Source organism: Homalodisca vitripennis, chromosome 2 (assembly GCF_021130785.1).
Source record: "Homalodisca vitripennis isolate AUS2020 chromosome 2, UT_GWSS_2.1, whole genome shotgun sequence".
In the NCBI taxonomy this organism is placed as follows: Eukaryota; Metazoa; Arthropoda; class Insecta; order Hemiptera; family Cicadellidae; genus Homalodisca; species Homalodisca vitripennis.
In genome coordinates this window covers 107,129,936-107,149,168 of record NC_060208.1, presented here as the reverse complement: position 1 = coordinate 107,149,168, position 19,233 = coordinate 107,129,936, and the positions used below count along the sequence as shown (strand labels likewise).

The 19,233-nt window shown below is 32.1% G+C and overlaps 1 protein-coding gene across 2 annotated transcripts in view; it reads left to right on the top strand.

The window, feature by feature from the left end:
* Positions 1–19,233, top strand: part of LOC124354522 (transmembrane protein 214-B) — a 53,749-nt gene that overhangs the window by 24,366 nt on the left and 10,150 nt on the right. For both annotated transcript variants that reach the window (XM_046805051.1, XM_046805050.1), the window contains exons 5-9: positions 4,983–5,171; positions 5,959–6,158; positions 13,139–13,240; positions 15,692–15,803; positions 17,403–17,545. In XM_046805051.1, the coding sequence (XP_046661007.1) occupies positions 4,983–5,171; positions 5,959–6,158; positions 13,139–13,240; positions 15,692–15,803; positions 17,403–17,545 (746 nt within the window). The remainder of the gene's footprint in view (positions 1–4,982; positions 5,172–5,958; positions 6,159–13,138; positions 13,241–15,691; positions 15,804–17,402; positions 17,546–19,233) is intronic.

Here is a 19,233-nt window from a genome sequence, read left to right as displayed (position 1 = left end):
TTTGATGACTGTCATCTCCCTAAATTCTTCTTTATCTTCGAACAAACATCTCTTCAAGTTTTTCGATATTTATTGTTTTATTTTACAACGCTTCTCTTAATTCCTTTACACCTAACTGGGTTTTTATCTAGATATTTGTACGAGTACATCTTAGACCTTAAACCACAAAATTCTTCTAAAACTTCGCTATTTAACTCATCTTTGAATTTCCCTATTACCTTCTTATTTTTAGTAGTGAAACATTCATGATCTTTTTGGATAATCACTTGTATCAAAGTCATCTATATTTTCTTTAATAATTTTAAAAGGATCTCGTTTCAATTCTAGAAAATAACTGTCTGTATCCATGTAACACAGATTCAATCTGGATCAAACTTCTTTAATTTGTTTTGTAATAAAACTCGTACATTAGCAATTTTGATAGAGGTCGAGAACTGAAAATCCTATGTAAAATCGGTTTGTTAAATTTAACCTTTTGTTTGTACATGTGACTCGCTATACAGTTGTCGTCAAAGATGTTAAAGCATTTGAAATTTGTTTTCTTAGCTTGTTTCATTGAAAATTCTTCATTTCCAAGCTTAATATCACATCTGTTTCTCACATTTTCCATAAGATTTTCCAAAAACTGAGTTGTTCATCAGCTTATAAAAGTCCTTTTTTTCAAGTCGCTTTGTAGCTTTTTGGTCCTCATATTAGTATTAAAATCAATGTACTCTTTCATAAAAGGCTTCTGATCGAATGCAATAACTCTATTCACATTGTTTTAACACCATTCCTTGTTTCGAGATAGAATTTCAAAATTTCTCTCGAATGAACAACGTATTCAGTTTTATCCAGTAGAGTTGTGCAAAGTTTGTTTTTAAAATGTTCTGGGAGCAAGAGGTAAATCCTTGTGATGTTCGTTAGTAAATTTGTTGGATATCCAAGATCGACTTCGAGAATATAGCCATAATCTTCGTCGCCAGTGAGTTCTAAAATTGTTTCTTGCCACTCTTCTTTTGTATATACGTTTTAGGATTAAAAATCCATCCACTTGATATCACTAAACGGCAGTTTTTGCATAAGACCATAGAACCCATAAAGGTTGTTTGCATCGAGATAGAGTAAATAGTTTTCCGGGCTTTGTCTTATCAAAATCTTTTAAATATTTGTTATTTGCTTTCACATATCGTTTAATACACTGAGAAATGCCTCCGCGAAAACCTTTTTCAATCATCAAATACATATTATAATCACTAATTAATTGTAATTCTATCTTCGTTAATTTTAACATAGCATCCCATGCAAGACTGGGAGCTGTTAGATAGTGTGCTGGATCAAGCTTATAGCAACTCAAACAAATATTCCTAAAATTTTTCAAAGATATCAGCGAGCAATAGAACATCTTGAATGTTATAGAGATCAGAGTAATTTCCTAGATTTTTCTCTTTTAATTTGTTCCAAACATTTAAGTAGTGTTGAAAATCTTTCTCAGATATGCTCTCATCTGTCAAAAGTGAATAGAAATCTTCTGAATTCTCAATTCTTCTGTGTAATCAAGTTTTTCAATACTGTCGATAAATTCATAGGGAAATATTCCTTTTTCCAGATAGAATTTTAAAAAATCTCGTCGTCGTCAATTTGGCTGTCTTTCTATTATCTCATTCATCCATTCTTGTATAAAATGATTTGTATGTTTGAAGTCTTCTCTCTTTAGATTTTTAGCTAACTTTTCTATAGACTAGGCCATGAATCTGAACGTGTCCTACAAACGAAAACTTGATGAATTTTCTTGGCTTATCACCTTCGAATTCATAGCCATATCCAGAATTTACAGAATAATTTATATATTTTTCATCGGTGTTTGCAATCAAATCAACATTTCCATATTGTTTAGCCAAATTCTTTTATGTACAAAATGAGTATCGTAATTTGACATATTGTGGCAGAAAACGGGAATATTCTGAGGAAATTTCAAATTTAGATTGCAACATGCATGAGCTGCGCCTCGAAACTTGCCGGTTAAATGACAATGATCTCTCACTTTATTATAACTCTTATCTTTCCAACTATCAGGAGTAAAACCATACTGAATTGACCCAACATCATAAGCAGACCATTCACAGATATGACAAACGTTTTGAATTTTGATACGAAATTTCTTCTTCTTCTGTCAATTTTCATTAGGTTTCATGTTCTTAGAATTATATTTTTTCGCTATGTATTTCGATAATTTATTGAGTTCTTCAAACAATTTTTTTGTTGGGACGTTTTTCAAATCTTCTTCATTTTTGGCACGATAACATATCGTTTGTACATGCGATTGGTCACATTCGACACTAAATATAGAGTAAAACCATAAGGAATGTGCCTCTGAATCTTGGTTGTAGTCGATCTTTGTGGATTGTTCTTGCATGTCGGAATTTTTTCTAATATGCTCTCAAAGTCCATATAAATTACGTACGGATGGTTAAATTTATCTTTTGATTAATTAGTAAATTTAGTTGTTTGACCTGGAAATGGCATAATTGGCTTACAAACTTCATGATTTTTACAAATTTCTAAGTGATCTGTTAAATCTCCAGATTTGTAAAAATGGCTTAAACATCTTCTACACAAAAATTTTCTTTCTTTATGTTTAGACCAACTGCGAAGAAACAAGCTTATTTAAATATCGGTTATCAAAACATAATGAGATTTATCATCTTGTTTAACATACAATAAATCCAATGTTTGTTTCAGTCGTCATATTTTTCAGAAATTTGTAACGGAACAATGTTAATATTTTCATCAAAACTGTAGACATTGATAGACATTGTTGGATACTTATACTTGGAAATTGTAGCTTCGTTTTTCAAATATTTGTATATCTTTCAGAGACATTGGGATACTCAAAACCTGAAAATATTTCGTCATTCACAAATTTTTCGTATTGCTTTACACGTTTTTCTCAGTCTCTTTCTGGTTTTTTTCAATAGCACATCTTATTGAGTAAATAAAGCAAAAATCATCTCTATTTTTTATATTTATACAAGCTTTTTTATCTTTGATATTCTTTTGGTAAATCGATGTATGATCCTGCATTCATCATTTCGTGTTTGTAAGGCTCAAAACTAGTTGTTTACAACTTTTAAATGTCCATCCGGAAACCTTTATTTGGATTATTCGTTTGTTCTCGATGTGTGTTAATTTATTAAATTGCTTAGTAATAAAGTCGTTTACGTCAAAGAATTTCGTCTGCTTTGATAGTTAAAATACATTAGACATGTTTGCGGTTCACCATTCACTAAAGTTTTCGTTCGTATTCACATTCCAAAGAGAGATAGCCCTTCATATTTTTAACATTTTCTTGAAATTTCTCGATTAAACTTTTAATTTCTGACCGCATAATTGAAAGATATTTGTAAATTGACATGGAATTGTCGTTCAAGTTTGTTAAAATGTATTGCTTGAAAAGACCGTGTATTGAGGATAAAACTTCTACATTCAATGATATTTTCGGATTTTACTTTAAGAGTTTTTATCAAATTTCAGTCGATCATTTCAGACTTGGTTTTATCGTTAGTACCGATAGCCAACTTTTCAGCTATTGAATGAAGTTTTTCATCATTAAATAGGTCGAGATTTTTTTCTTTTCAACTTTGAAATTTCTCTTTAATTCACGTAATTTCTCAATATTAAACATGTTTTCGTGATCGGCAATTTTATTTCTCTAGCCCATTGTCTTAAATAATTTAGTTCATTATCGTAAATTTGCTTGTTTTTTTCGTGACTTTTAGAATTATAATGGCGATCATCAGTTTTTTTCTTAAATTTCTTTTTTGCAGAACGGACATGATATTTTTTTCGCGCTCCATTTAGATAGAAAAATTTATTTAACTAAATGGTGCTTGTAAAACCAACGATTGCGCCTCTCACGGCGTGGATATCACTACGGATATGACGCAGGCGAAGCGATTATCGTGATGGTCGGTTCTGTAGTAGCACACCTCGACTGTCATTGAAGATTTTTCCTTATTCGTAGCAAGATTTGACAACATTTTACAAAGCACAGCTTAAGAAAGTAGAAGCAAACACAGCTGTAGATTTGGTTTAATTTTTCATTCCACAGAGTAGATATAATGTACCGATCGCTTTTGGAGACGAACGACTGTAGATTCGGTTAATTTTTCATTTGAGATTTGCTGTGTTATTTCTCAGCTACCTTTATGGTACATTGAACAGTATTTTACATTGCTTTTTCGGTCGGCTCACTCCGAAAGTGCGCCAGGAACCCCATATTATTATTCTACTTATATATATTTAAAACATACTTGGAGTAAGAGAGACATTGTAATTTGAAAGGCAACTCACTTATTTTCAATGTGTGAAGGATCGGCTACATCAGAGTCAAGAATATAATCATTTTCACTTTCTGATGAGTTGTCTATTGCCTGGCAGCATATTTTCAGCTTCAATATCACTTTCTTATCACTACATAATTACATCTTCTTCTAACACATCAATTTCACTTAAGTGTAAAGCATACATTTTATAAATAAAACCTATAGTACAATAACTACAAACATCAGCATATTTTTAGTAGTTGTATTTTATTGCCACACTGTTATTTGGTATAATTTGTTTGCTAAATGAAGAGAAGAAGAAACTATTTCTACCGGTACCAAATATAGCACATTCTGTGAAGTATGGATGCTGCCACAAATAGCTTTTTATAATACTGATGAATTGCTGATTTGTCATCATTAAACCATTTCATATGCACGATTTTTTGCCGATACAATGTTTATAAACCACAAGAGCATTAAAAACAATAAAGTGTTCCTTGTACTTTTCCTTTGTATTGCCTTAATTATTCGTTTTATTTATATCTTTATTTTTTTTAATTTATTTATTTTTCAACACGAGTTTGAAAAGTTGCAGTTGTAAAAGTTAGATTGATTTCTGTACAAAAGAAATTTTGGATTGTATTTGTTGTTAAGTGGTAGTGTTGTGTGACACAGGCAGCCCTGTTACTGGGTACAAGATGCTGCTACAGTTGGTAGCTTCGCAGGTGCCATCAGTTGCTGTCAGCAATGTGACCAAGTGTGCGACTCTGCGCCATTCATATCAGAACAGACCGGCTATTGGCTGCTCAATCATGTGGGCACTGGGTCAGGCCGGCTTCAAGGACATCAGTATCGCTCTGCAAGGTCAGGACATGATCACAACTTTACGTGACCTAACCTCATTATTAAGAGTGTACCCTTGTCAGCAGCTGACCACACATCTAATGCTGTGTTTTTAACATGAGGATAAAGTTTAAAACTGTGTAATGAATAGGAACTTGTCTCAAATCCACAAATGTTCCACTCGGAGTAGGATTTTAGTGTCTCAATGCCAATGAATTGTAAAAAATATAATGATCTGTTAATACTAATAGTTTATAATATTTATTCAAAATAGAAATTCTTATGAGAAAATCTATATTGAATATGAATTATATAAACTCTTTGTATTAATTATTTATTATTAAGTCACTAAAATATAAGGTACTGAAGTTAAAATGTATGGATTTCAGGCAACTTTTTATTTATAACGCAATTTTAAACTTCAGCCTCATTTTAAAAGCGGAGCCTCAGATGTGTGGTAAGCAGGTGAGTAGCGTCCTTTGTAATTCTAGACTCAATGATTTGTCTGAAAGACAATACGAGTTTGGTAGAGTTTAAAATTTTGTTATATCTATATATTTATGGCACATTAATATATTATTGTCATTTTTAACAATGTTGCAGACTATTGTGTTCCCAATGTACTTTGTACTTGTACTGAGAAGTTTGATGCATGAACATATAGTGGGAAGTGTTTGAATAAACATTTCTGGCACTAATGTAGGTGTCTCTGTGTCGACATTATTATGTTCTCAAAGTATGAATTTTTTACTGGTAGGTATTTTAACAAATATATTTGGCACTAAGGTAAATGTTTCAATTTTGACAGTGTGGCAGAGTATCATGTTTCCGGTTTATGAACTGAGGAATTACTCCCAGTTCGTGTGTGACTACCTCAAGCATCTACTTGCCAGACACTCCACCAGTAAGGGGGTGACGACACAACAATACCTGGACATACTCGACTCTGTCTTCGCCTCCAAGCTGGCAGCCAATAATGAGTTGAAAGCGCATGTACACAGTTTGCAGGTGAGAGTGCATCTTCAGTCTTAATTTTATTTTATATTTTGAAAATGTTTTCATTTAATCATCTTGAAGAATGAAATATCTTAACATGTTGACTGTCTTCAAAATACATGAACGCCACAAGTGGCTCCTACAATACACATTTTTTTAGAAATTCTTCACGAAATCAATCCCAGTTAAGCGGCCAAAATTTCTTAGATCAATTAGAATAAGATCAGTTATTAATTTAAGGGCAAAAACATCGTATAGGTTATGAATAAAAATTTTATTGAAAAAGGTGTGTTAGTTACTTTATTACACTGTTAATATAGACTAAGTAAAAAGTTCTCTATATATCAGTGTTTTGCGGAAAGTAAGTTGCTGAAAAATAAATAAAAAATACAAGTCATTTCTATGTGTCCTATGACCCACCACGTTCTGCCAATATAATCTTTGGTAGTGAACATGTTATGCCAAGATTGATATAGCTACAGTATGCAATGTTAACACTTAGACTACTGAGCTACTGTAATTTTTAACTGCTGAGCTATTAGCACACATACTTGTACTGTGTAATCTTTGGTAGTGAACATGTTATGCCAAGATTGATATAGCTACAGTATGCAATGGTAACACTTAGACTACTGAGCTACTGTAATTTTTAACTGCTGAGCTATTAGCACACATACTTGTACTGTGTAATCTTTGGTAGTGAACATGTTATGCCAAGATTGATATAGCTACAGTATGCAATGGTAACACTTAGACTACTGAGCTACTGTAATTTTTAACTACTGAGCTATTAGCACACATACTTGTACTGTGTAATCTTTTGTAGCGAACATGTTATGCCAAGATTGATATAGCTACAGTATGCAATGTTAACACTTAGACTACTGAGCTACTGTAATTTTTAACTACTGAGCTATTAGCACACATACTTTTTACTGTGTAATCTTTGGTAGTGAACATGTTATGCCAAGATTGATATAGCTACAGAATACAATGTTAACACTTAGACTACTGAGCTACTGTAATTTTTAACTACTGAGCTATTAGCACATACTTGTACTGTGTAATCTTTTGTAGTGAACACATTTTAATATTGAATATATGGTGAGTCATTATTTCCTACAATTGGCTTTTTATGGCTACAATTCCGGCTTTTACATGTCACAGTATTCATATTTAATTTGAACAGTATATCTGCACTCATTCTGTATTTCTGAATTACATCCATTTAGTAATGGCAACAATCAACTTCATAGAACTGTATATTACAGTGGCTATTCAGAAAGTAAGCAACGCTTTAAAGTATAAAAAAAACTAAGTACAAGAAAAACATTTCATTATGTACGTATGAAAAGTACATATTTTTTTAAATACTAGGTTTCTATATAATCACCATACACATACTGGCACTTATCATAGCAGAGACAAGCTATGAAATTCCTGTGTCATAGAATTCTGCCGCCTGTGATCTCAGTCACTCAGTGACACGTACCTGGGGCTCCTTATCGTTGTCAAAACACTATGTTGCTAGCTAAGTATTCATTTTCGGGAACAAGTGAAAATCACTTGGGGCAAGATCAGGACTGTAGGGTGGATAAGGAAAAATTTCCCAATTAAATGAGTTTGAGTTCTTACGTACGGTTTGCCGTGTGAGATCGGCCATTGTCATGCAAAAGCAAAATTTTGGATTGCAATTTTTGTCAGTGTTTGTTTTGGAGAGCTCTTCTAAGGGTTTTTCAATGTTTGCAGTACCCATCATAGTTTATTGTTGCACCATGTTCGAGAAAATCAATAACAAGAACACCTTGCCTGTCCAAGAACACTTTCACAATGATCTTCCTTGCTGACAAAGTTTGCAGACACTTCCTTGGTTTTTTAGGGGAACTTATATGCCTCCACTCCATGAACCGTAATTTTGTCCCACAATTCACAAATTTCACCCAGGATTCATCTCGTGGTATCCTAGCTTCTGTGAAACTTGTGGGAAACATAAAGAAAGCTCAGTTATTGTAATGGCAGTTTGTAAAAATCTTTTTGTCAACTTTGGTAGCTCGTCAGTTACAATGCTCTGACGTTCACTCTTCTCTTGATCACGAATGTTTGTTCTGCCATTTTTAAACTGAATGCACCACTTTATGACAGAACTTCCAGTCATTACATTGTTCCCGTACACTTCACCACTTCCCAATGAATTTCTATTGGTTTTAAGTTTTTTTGCCAACAAAATATGAATCACAACCGCACTTCACAATTGGTGGGATATTATTTTGACTGCAGCACACAATTCAAATTTGAATATAAAAAAACCGGCAGTGCGGAGATGTTTCTATTCTCAAGGCTGGATGGCTGACTGAGGTGTAGAGCATGAGCTTACCAATATATATATATATATATATATATATATATATATATATGCAATTTGCACGCATCTGGTGGCATTAATTGGAAACGTTACTTACTTTCTGAATAACGCTACTGAATATATATATATATATATATATATATATATATTATAACATTATAACTAAGTCATTATATAACATTATAACTAAATATTTTAACATCATATTTTTTAATATATATTGTCCACTTGTTATGTTATGTTAAAAGTAAAAGCTAACAAAAAACCGAAATTGTCATGGTACACTCCTGAAATTGAACGTAATGAGGTCTTATATGGTAATTCTCTATGATAAATGGAAAAGTAGCTTTAACCCTAGAAACTGGCGGTCATTTCATCCTGTAGTGTCGGGCTGGTTTTGGAGCTTCGCGCAAGGTTTTTTAAAAAAAATTATTAAAAATCTAAAATAAAAGCAATATAAATAAGAGTATATATTTTTGTGTTCAGAATTAAACGTAGAATTGCACTATATTGTAAAATTAACCATCAAAAATTTTCTAATAAACACTTTTTTTTAATCAAATATAAAATTTACGAAAAATATTTCTTAACCCTTTGAACCCCAGACCAAAATATTGATGGTGGAAAAAACGTTACCAAAATCATTTGACCTAAGAAACTACCGAGAATCCCCGGAGCAGAAAACAGCTGTTTTGCATACTGTTTTGTAAAAAATTAATACTTTTGCTATTTTTTATGCTATTGTCTTGTATTACACACCCAAAATGTCCAGAATGAAATTGTATACACAGAAAAAAGATTAGTCTGAAGTATTAAAAAAATGTTTAACAGCATTAAAATAATTTTTAAAATATATGTATATAGATTTTTAGGCAAAAAAATTGATTTTAAGATTTTTTAATTAAAAAATAAGAAATATTTTTACCATGGGCATCCACATTTTATTTTTCTAAAATTTAGTTTTGTGTATGTACAAAAAAAATTATATTGATATCTCCAAAAATAAACTTTTTTTTGAATTTTTATATAAAAAGTATGCGACTTGTAAAAAACCTCTAGGCGTACAACACAAAAATCCTTTTTTACCTAAATAAATAAATAGTCAAAATTTGTTGGTACTTACGATTTTGTATTTTTTAAATAAAATAAATATAAATATGTATTAATTACTCATAAAATAAGTATTTTATCGATTTCAAATAAAATATTGTATTAAACGCATATACCATGGCGACGATATTTACGTCGCCCGGGGATTCTCGCAACTTCAATTGGCGACGATACATCGTCGCCGCGGGGATCTTCGCATATCTTCTCGGCGACGATATTTCGTCGCCTGGGGTTTCAAAAGGGTTAAATTTGGGGGGGACCATACCTAGCAAATGAAGTTATAGTGAGAAATATTTATAAGTGAGATAGCCATTCTGTGTCAAATTTTATCTAGTTTCAGAAAAACATAAACATTATACAAACATTTATGAAAGCATCATAAAGCTATAGAAACAAAAAGCAGCGATGCGTATAAATTCTGAAAATCGGGTTGTACACGTAAGACTTTGGTAAAACAAGTTTTGGATAATACATTTATCTATGAATACATGTTATTTTGCATATTTTATTACTTAGAATAAAAAATTAGAATATAAAGTAGTAATGAAATAATTACCATAAATTATTTTTTGAAAAGTAAAAAAAAGTTTAAATTTTGCCATTATTCAAAAATTTTGCGAAAAAATTTTCATTCAGCAAAATATAAAATAGTTTCTAAAGCTTGTACTATATCAAAATTTATAAATTTATGGTTTATAAGTAATAGGAAATATTATGTAGTTAGAAAACTATAAATATAACTAAAGATATTGAAAAAATATAGAATAACCCAAACAGTTATTATATATAACCAAAGAAATTACAGGAAATATATATATTTTATTGTGAAAACTATCTATTTACAAAAAATAAATAGTTACTTCAGAGTTAAAAGAGTGCTATAAATAACGTTTAGTAAGTGAAAACAATAACAAAACTATGTGAAATGAAATTTTAGCCAAGTCAATTTTGCCCATAGCCTACACAAAGCCGGTAATTTCTCAAACATATTTCAGTAAATAGAAATTGATTTATTCTAAAATATATATGTTTACACTACTTACGACATCAAACAACACACTACACATTAAATACGAAACTAAAACACGTGTAAAAACTATTTAAAACTTACAAATATCCACAGCTCGGCACGAAAGTAATACAGAACGGCAGCGGCAATATGGCGGGTCACAACAAACGGCGTCGCGTTTTCTTTTACGTTCAAAATAACAAGCTTGCTACGTCATAACCATAATTACAAAGAGGAATAAAACTCATCTGTTCCTTAGCATTTTTCTTCCCGAATCCAATGGTGCATGAATTATATCGATACGTTACCGGAGTATATTATAAAAAATAATTATACGAGGGAATGTTTGATCGACAAAAATTTTGACGGTTAACACCACAAAAGCGGCATTAAACCGACATAATTATGTCGATTAACAGTTCTAGGGTTAAGTGTAAATGATTAAGATTAGGTTTAAGAATTTTAAGAAGCTGTACAAAAGGGCAATCACTAAAGCAAAAAAAATCTGCAAATGATTTACTCATCATGAACTCCCAAAATAAATGTAAAATGGCATGGCAGATAATCAGAAAGGAAGCAGGGGATTTTATTTCCAAAGGTAGAGGACAGTATTGATACAGTAACCCTGATGTTTTAAACATTCATTTTGTAAATGTTCCTGTTAATCTTGGCTTGAAATTTGATACCAATACTCTGTCTTACCGTAATTTGTTGCATAACTTTTCTCGCCATCAAAACTGTTTTACAAGTAACTTTAGTTGGGAAGCTTTTAATACTAGTGAAGTAAGAGCAGCAGTAATTGACTTAAGTGTATCGAAGAGTGGAAGATATTTATGGTCTTTCCAATTTTGTGTCTTTTAAGAAATATAGTTGATGAAATCTTATCACCCTTAACCTGCCTTATAAAACCAAATATTAATTGTAAGTGAAATTCCCAGACTGTCTAAAATACTGAGTAAAGTTACACCTATTTTTTAAAAAAAGGACAAAAAGAAATGCCCGAGAACTATAGACCTATACTATTGTACCAACCCTTAGCAAAAATAATAGAAAACCTGTATGTTTAAAACAATTATATAAGTATTTTACCGAAAACAATCTACTGTACAAAAACCAATTTGGATTTAGGCCAAATCACTCTACTGCTAAAAGCTATAGAATGTCTAGTAAATTCAATTCTTAGTGGTCTAGAAAAACAAACAGGTAATTGGTTCTACCCTTATAGATCTAACAAAGGCTTTTTGATGTTGTTACTCACTCTATTCTTTTTGAAAAACTTAATTTTATGGTGTAAGAAACAAAGAATTAAAGTTGATTCAACGTTACCTAACAAATAGAATGCAAATGGTAACTGTAAACAATGTTTCGTCACAGTATCAGAAGGTGGTAGCAGGTGTTCCCCAAGGCTCTGTACTCGGTCCTTTTTTTGTTTTTAGTCTTTATAAATGATTTTCATGTTAATGTTTCATCTATGTCTGTACTTTATGCAGACGATACAACTCTTCTTTGTTCTAAATGTGGATGGGTGGCAACTTAATGTACAATTAATTAATGCTCTTCAACAAGCTAAAGATTGGTATTCAGCCAACAACCTTATTATAAATGAAAATAAGACTCAAAACATAATTTTTACATAAATAATAATTTAAATTTAGACGATAACTACATTAAAACCTGTTAAGCTCTTGGGGATTGTACTTGACAGTAAACTTAGCTGGAGGCCACATGTGGAAGGTATCTGTAAAAAAACTTTCTAGAGTAATCCTTTCTCCTACGTAAAACTTAAGTACTGTGTTAATTTTGAAGCATTGTTAATGACCTACTTTGGACTGTTTCATATAAACCTTTGTTATGGTACCCATATATGGGGCAACTCTGGTGCCTCCAAAAAAGTTTTCTTGTGGCAAAAAAAGGCAATCAGGTTAATGGGCGGATCTTTCTTAATCAAGAGTCCTGCAGACAGTCTTTTTTGTAATTTTAAAATAATGACTCTTGCTTGTATTTATATATATCATAATTTAGTGTTTGTTAGAGAAAATATCAACACCTTTATCTCTCATGAGTTTAGTACATGATTATAACACTAGGTTTCGATATAATCTTCGTAGTTTAGTACCTCAAGTAAGACTAACTCGGACTTATAATAGTTACCATTCCCAACAAACTAGATTATTCAATAAAACTACCATTAGCTATAAGAGAAACTACCGATTAATAAGTTTAAATTAAAGGATTTCAACTTGGCTTAAGACAAAAGTTTTTTTATTCTGTTGACGAGTACATGAAGTTTAACATGTTTGATCTGTTACAAAATACATCTGGTTAATGTAACTAAAAATTAGTAGTAAGCAAATTAGTTTTTTTAGTTTTTATGAGAAATGTATTTTCATGACGAAGCCTATTGTAAACTGAAAATGTTTTATTTAATGGCCAATAAAGATCTTGAATCTTGAATCTTGAAAAGTCATTCAGTTGTAATGACAGTATCAAAAACAGTTTGTTTGTTTGCAGGGCATTGTCTGTAATGTGCTGACAGACAAACGGCTGCACAATCTGTTTGAGCCTCTCTTGTCTCGTCTGGCTGCAAGTAACCCAGTTGCTCTCAAAGATGAGGTACGTTTTGTCAGGAATGGACTGATTTTAAACATGGTCTTTAACCGATTCTAATGTAAATCCTTTTCCTATTGGCTTTAATTATATCTTAAAAACAATCGTGTGTCCACAATTGTTCTAAATGTATTTTTATATAAATTTGTTTTAAACTGCTTCAAAATCCTTGTCAATATAAATGGGATTTAAAAGAACTAAAAAGTCATATCTAGGTGGAATTATTTAAAATTTCGTCCTATAAAAATAAAATGAAAACATCACATATGTAAATTATTCTTGATATATATGAACAATTTAGGTAAAATAAATATGGCAAATGGTAAAATATTTTTATACGCGGATGACACAGCTCTTTGTTTTGAGGGGTCCAGCTGGCCAGAGGTGTATGGGGCGGCTGAGCGTGGTCTAAACACTGTAAAGCGCTGGTTTGACCAAAATGGACTCACCATCAACGTCAAAAAAACAAAGTGCACGGCAGTGGCACTTCGGACGGGTCATGATCCGGACAATTTACACCTGAGGCTTCACACTTGTGGCGGAGTGGCTGGCTGTATGTCATGTGAATGTGTAGAGCGTGTATCTGAGTACAAGTATTTAGGAGTATTTTTTTATAATCGGTTGAAATGGACAGCTAATATCCAATATATAAGAAGTAAGTTGAGGAAACACATTTTTATTTTTTTTAAACTTTGTAATATATTAACATTTGATTTACTAAAAATGATTTATTACGCATTCATACAATCTATTCTGCAGTACGGAATTATTGCTTGGGGTGGGACATTTAAGAGCTCGCTGTTACCATTAGAAATCGTCCAAAAAGCAATTATTAAAGCTGCCTTGAAAAAAAATCATCTTTATCCTTCAGAATTGTTATTTGATGAATTTCAGTTTTTTAAAGTTAGACATTTATATGTTAGAAATATTATAATGTACATGTTCCAAAACCACAGTCATATTTTTAATCAAGTAAGCCATAGCTACTCGACCAGATTGGCAGTGTCCTCTGGGATTATTGCCCCGAAATTAGAGAAGTCCCATCAATTGCACAAATTCACACTACATTGCAAATTTAATTTTTCCTAAATTACCAGATTGCCTTAAGTTACCAAGTGTGTACAAATCCGTCACTTATAAAAAGAAAGTAACCTTATGGCTATTAAACATAGATAAAGTTGAGTTAGAATATTTTATAACTTCTTTGTATGCACATTAGCATAATTGTTGAACGTATGTTCGTTCATCGGTAGCATTGACAGTGGGTTGGTGTCATGATGTTGTAACTGTGTAGGATTTAGTGTTGATAGAGTGTCTTTTGGTGGTGGTAAATGTAGGGACAGGAAGGGGGAGATAAAAGTAAAGGGGAGCATGGGGGATAGAGGGGGCGGGAGGGAGAGGGGGAGAGGGAAAGAGAGAGAGAGATTATGATGGTTATATGTGGCGTGAGTGTATAAGTGTGTGAGAGGTTCCAAGCCTCCTAATTAACCGATATCATGTTTTTATTTTGGATAAATTCAGTTTATATTCTTGTTATCATTTATTAATCATCCATTATCACATTATCATTTCTGCTGTTGTTATCTGGTTGTAATTTTATTGTCAAACACTTGCTTTGTTGTAGCTATGAAGTATTTGTTTTTTCTTATATTACGAGCATACAAAAGTTTCATTTCATGTTGTCATTATGTTGTTTTTCCATACAAAGATTTACATTACTTTTTATGTTGATGAGTACATATTCGCGTCTCGATCTCCACACACATGCTATGCCCATGTGGAGATCATTTCCTGTTTTTGCATGCACGTTGAGATCTTTGTATCTATGAGAGGAAATAAATAAATATTCATTCATTAAAAAAAAAAAAAAAAAAAAAAAAAAAATAGAGCAATTCCTGGCTGACAGAGTAATTTATTCCATACTTTGAATATTTTTGCTTTTAAATTACTGTAGAGTTTAAATAAATAAGGTAGAGTAGATTAAGGAAAAATTTCATATTTTATTAGGTTGTGGCACTCTTTAGATATAAATTGTACCATTAATGAATAATTTTTAGACTTTTAATAGTAATAGAAAATTCTATATTTACAATAGTTGTATCATAAATTTTAAAATGTAGGCTTTTCTTTCCTGAAACCAGTGTAACTAATTTGAAAATAATTTTTCTGAGGTGTTTGGAATTAAAAATGTAGGGATTGAATTGGAAGAAAGATTGTATTCCAATTCATTTGGCTAATGCATGTAGTGATCTGATACACAGTCTAGACTGAAGTAAAAACAATTTTGGTCAGCAATATACAGTATATGTTGTTATTTCAAGAAATTTAGAAAAAACTGTAGAAAAATGTTTTATACTTTGCTGAAAAATCCTAAGATGTGTAATGAAATATTTAGTATTTGTATTAAAAACGTTATCTCATGCTTATATTTTTCCATATAAATGTGGTTTGTTCCAGTTGTTACATTTTCTGACAGAGTGCTTGGTTAAAGACACCCAAAGTTACCCAGTCTGGAGGAATCTTTACACAAGATACCTGCCTCAGAGTGCACTACTTCTCAGACATCTTCGTAAGTAGACTTTTTGCGAAGAGCATTCTCTGACAAGATGCATGATAGAAAATATACAACATGTGTCAAAGTAATGGCCCCTGGAAGCCATCATCTTAAAACTTCTGTAGCACAGCAGGCTAAGTGTAAACACTAACCTTGTCTTCAATATAAATCAGATATGAAGATCTAAAACGCAATTTTAAGATTTTGTATATTATGTATTGCCAAGCTAAATAGCATGGCAGGAACGGGGCTATGTGTAAACCTGTCTTAAGAGATTGAAATAAACAACAGTACTGGAGTTAGAATTTGTAAATGGAAAGACAGATATAACATAAAAATTGTCTATAACATCTAGAACTAATTTGAATTGTGGCTACTCAAAAATTGTAAATATTTTAATTTGGCTTATTAAAAGTATAGTAATGAACAAATATATGTAACAACATGTGTCAAATTTCCCAAAGGGGCAGATGAAGTTTGACACAAGAGGGAATTGTCACGGATCGTTCGGCCCTACTTCCAGGGGTCATAGCATATTTATAATAATAAACAGGACCTTATCATGAAGTTAGGGTGATGGCTCATACAAATGGGGTTGAAATCATCCCATATTAATAATCATAATAAATTAGTGCAGAAGTTTACAGTAGTAATTAGTTTTGTACACTAAATGGTGCCATGATACCAGCCTAAATTTAAACGAGTATTAACCTATTGTAGATACATCTGTTTTGGTACACGCAGCCATAAAATATGAAATTAGCTTCTGTTGTAAAAATAGCTGTGAAATAATAGACCAGGAACACTACTACACAGCAGAGAGTAAATTCAGCCAATTCTTCAGCTTCTACTGCAATCTATAAAATATTTGCAAACGTGTTTGAGAAAACTAAAGAAAGACCATTGTTAAAAATATTAGTATACTAGTAATGATGCTCACACAGTCTACTAGACATTTTTAGATATGACGCTTTTACGATCTGAACTCAGTGATCCGCAATGGGCTAAATAAAACTAATAATAAACTAAAATATAAAGCCATCTACTTTATTTAGTAACATATTGAATAAATTAATAAAACTATTAACAGTCAAGATTACACACTATTAACTGATGACACATATGTGTAGTAAAAGAAAGATGACATCATGTGTCCAGTGCTAACCTGGTTGCTGTGTGTTGCTAATGGAAACAAATACTATGATGATGTATGTGACACGGCTTGCTAGTGATACTGATAGAGGGCAGTGTATAAGCATAATATGGTTAGTAAAATATGTGTATCATTGATACTCACATGATAAGTGGAGTGCATGTATTAAACGATTTCTAACACCCCAAAGATAGCAAGTAATATCGTCTTCTCGTATTTCTCCTCTTTGGTTCAATTTTGTTGCTGGAAATGTGAAGCATATCATATGTCATATCACTATCTTGATCATACTGTAGAAATTAACAAAATCCATGGTAAGAAATAAAATTCACTGAAGAAATAAGATGAATTTCTTTATATTGTAACTTTCTTCTTCCATGTTCCATGTGTTCATAGATATGTTCGGTTGTTGTCTAGTTAGTTTTTGTTTGTGCAAATCTGAGTTTGTGATCTATCCACAGAGGCAGAATGGACCAAGGGCAGTGGACGCTTCCCTCTGAAGGTTCTCAAAGATACCCTGAAGACTTTCAAGGTCACTAACGATGACATGAGGAAACGTAAACAAAAGATTGAAGGTCTGCAGGAGTGCACCAGGGTGTGCGAGGTCAGTGACATATTTACAGGAAACCAAACAACTAAGAAGATTTAATAATGTAACATGTGTTTTCTCAACAAGTGAGATTTGTTATAGAAGCAAACGTACTCTGCAATCAGAATCACCTCATTCCAGTTGTAATACGTTCCAGGTGTTTAAATTGGAACTTTAGTTCTTAGAGATAAAAAAATTCGATTGAGTGAATTTTTTTATTTAGTCAGTCAAATACGAGTTTTTAGTAGGCCAGGTTTGAAAACAACTAGGCATTAGCAAACCATCATCACCTAGTCTGACTGAATTACTGAAAACTATACGGCCAAGGTGACTTTAGAGCTCCATAAAGTAACCAATACAGATCAAAATCCGGTCAAAATAAAAGATGGTAATTTAACCCTTTAAGGAGTGCGTGTAAACTCTACATAATAAGTAAGGACGTCATATGACGTATACTCTTATAGTGGCCCAAAGGAGTACGGACGTCATATGACGTTTAGCCTCTGTATTTTTGTATTATCGTAAATGCATTGCTATTACTGATTGCCTTTAAGTAGATTTGTCTGTAAAGTGGTTCCATTTATCGGCAATATACTTAACTTCCATGTTTGTGCTCGCATTCACTTGTAATCTGATTTTACCACTAGATCGCAGTAGCCACCTGGTAGAAGCCACTGACTCAAGGTCTCGTCGCGCGCGCATCACTTTGCTGTCAGAATATGTCGCCGCATTATACTAGCCATTCCTTGTATACTACATGCTGTGGCCATAGTTATCTTGTGAGAGTGACATATTTGTTGAGCAACTATCTAGTTTGTTACTGTTGTCCAAATGGCAGGCAATATTGACTAAGTCTGCCTTAGTGAGGAAATAAGACATTTTATTTTGAAAAGTACTGAAATATTCACTTGTAGAACATGTACTCCTTTTTTATTAAGCTTTCAAATGCAAATAAACATTTTTAAAGAGATGTTAATTTTTTACTCCTTTTGGTAATTTTTTGGATTTCATCCATTACTCATTGTAGCCTATCAAAAGAAGACATCATATTACGTCCATACTCCTTAAAGGGTTAATAACAACTTGTGTCATACAATTCTATAAGTATAAAACTAGATATTTGTAAACAATTCATTTGCACTTATTTTGTATGAATAAACGTCTTGCACTCCTGATGGAAATTGGATCGCAAGTTTCTGAGTTATGAATTTTCAAAGATGCAATTTGGTTAAAAAGTGCCGAAAACCATACCTTTTTTATTCTTTTTGACATAAAAACTGGTCATTATTGTTATTGTAAACTATTTTTTGCATGTGTCTAAACGCAAAAATAAACAAGTTAAATTTTAATGTAACTTCCATTATTGTAGCTCTAATGGTTAGTTTGTGAACCTTTCAAAGTTGGGTACCTAAACTTTTTGATCAGAGAGTAGTTATTCAAATTCATTAAAATATGTAATTCATTGCTTAGTGTAATAGGGTGGTATGTTAGATTTTTTGTAGATAATCCATCCAATCAAAAGTTACAAACAGAAAATGTTATTTCTGTGTGCCAAATTAAATTTGAGTTATAAGGCTGTAAGTAGCACATAAACTCAACCAGAAAAGTTGCTCCGATCAGATCTATAAACTACTGCTTTGCTATGAGATTCCAGAGCCATGAAACCGCCAGACTGTCCAGGGCAGTATTGCTTCAGCAGTCTG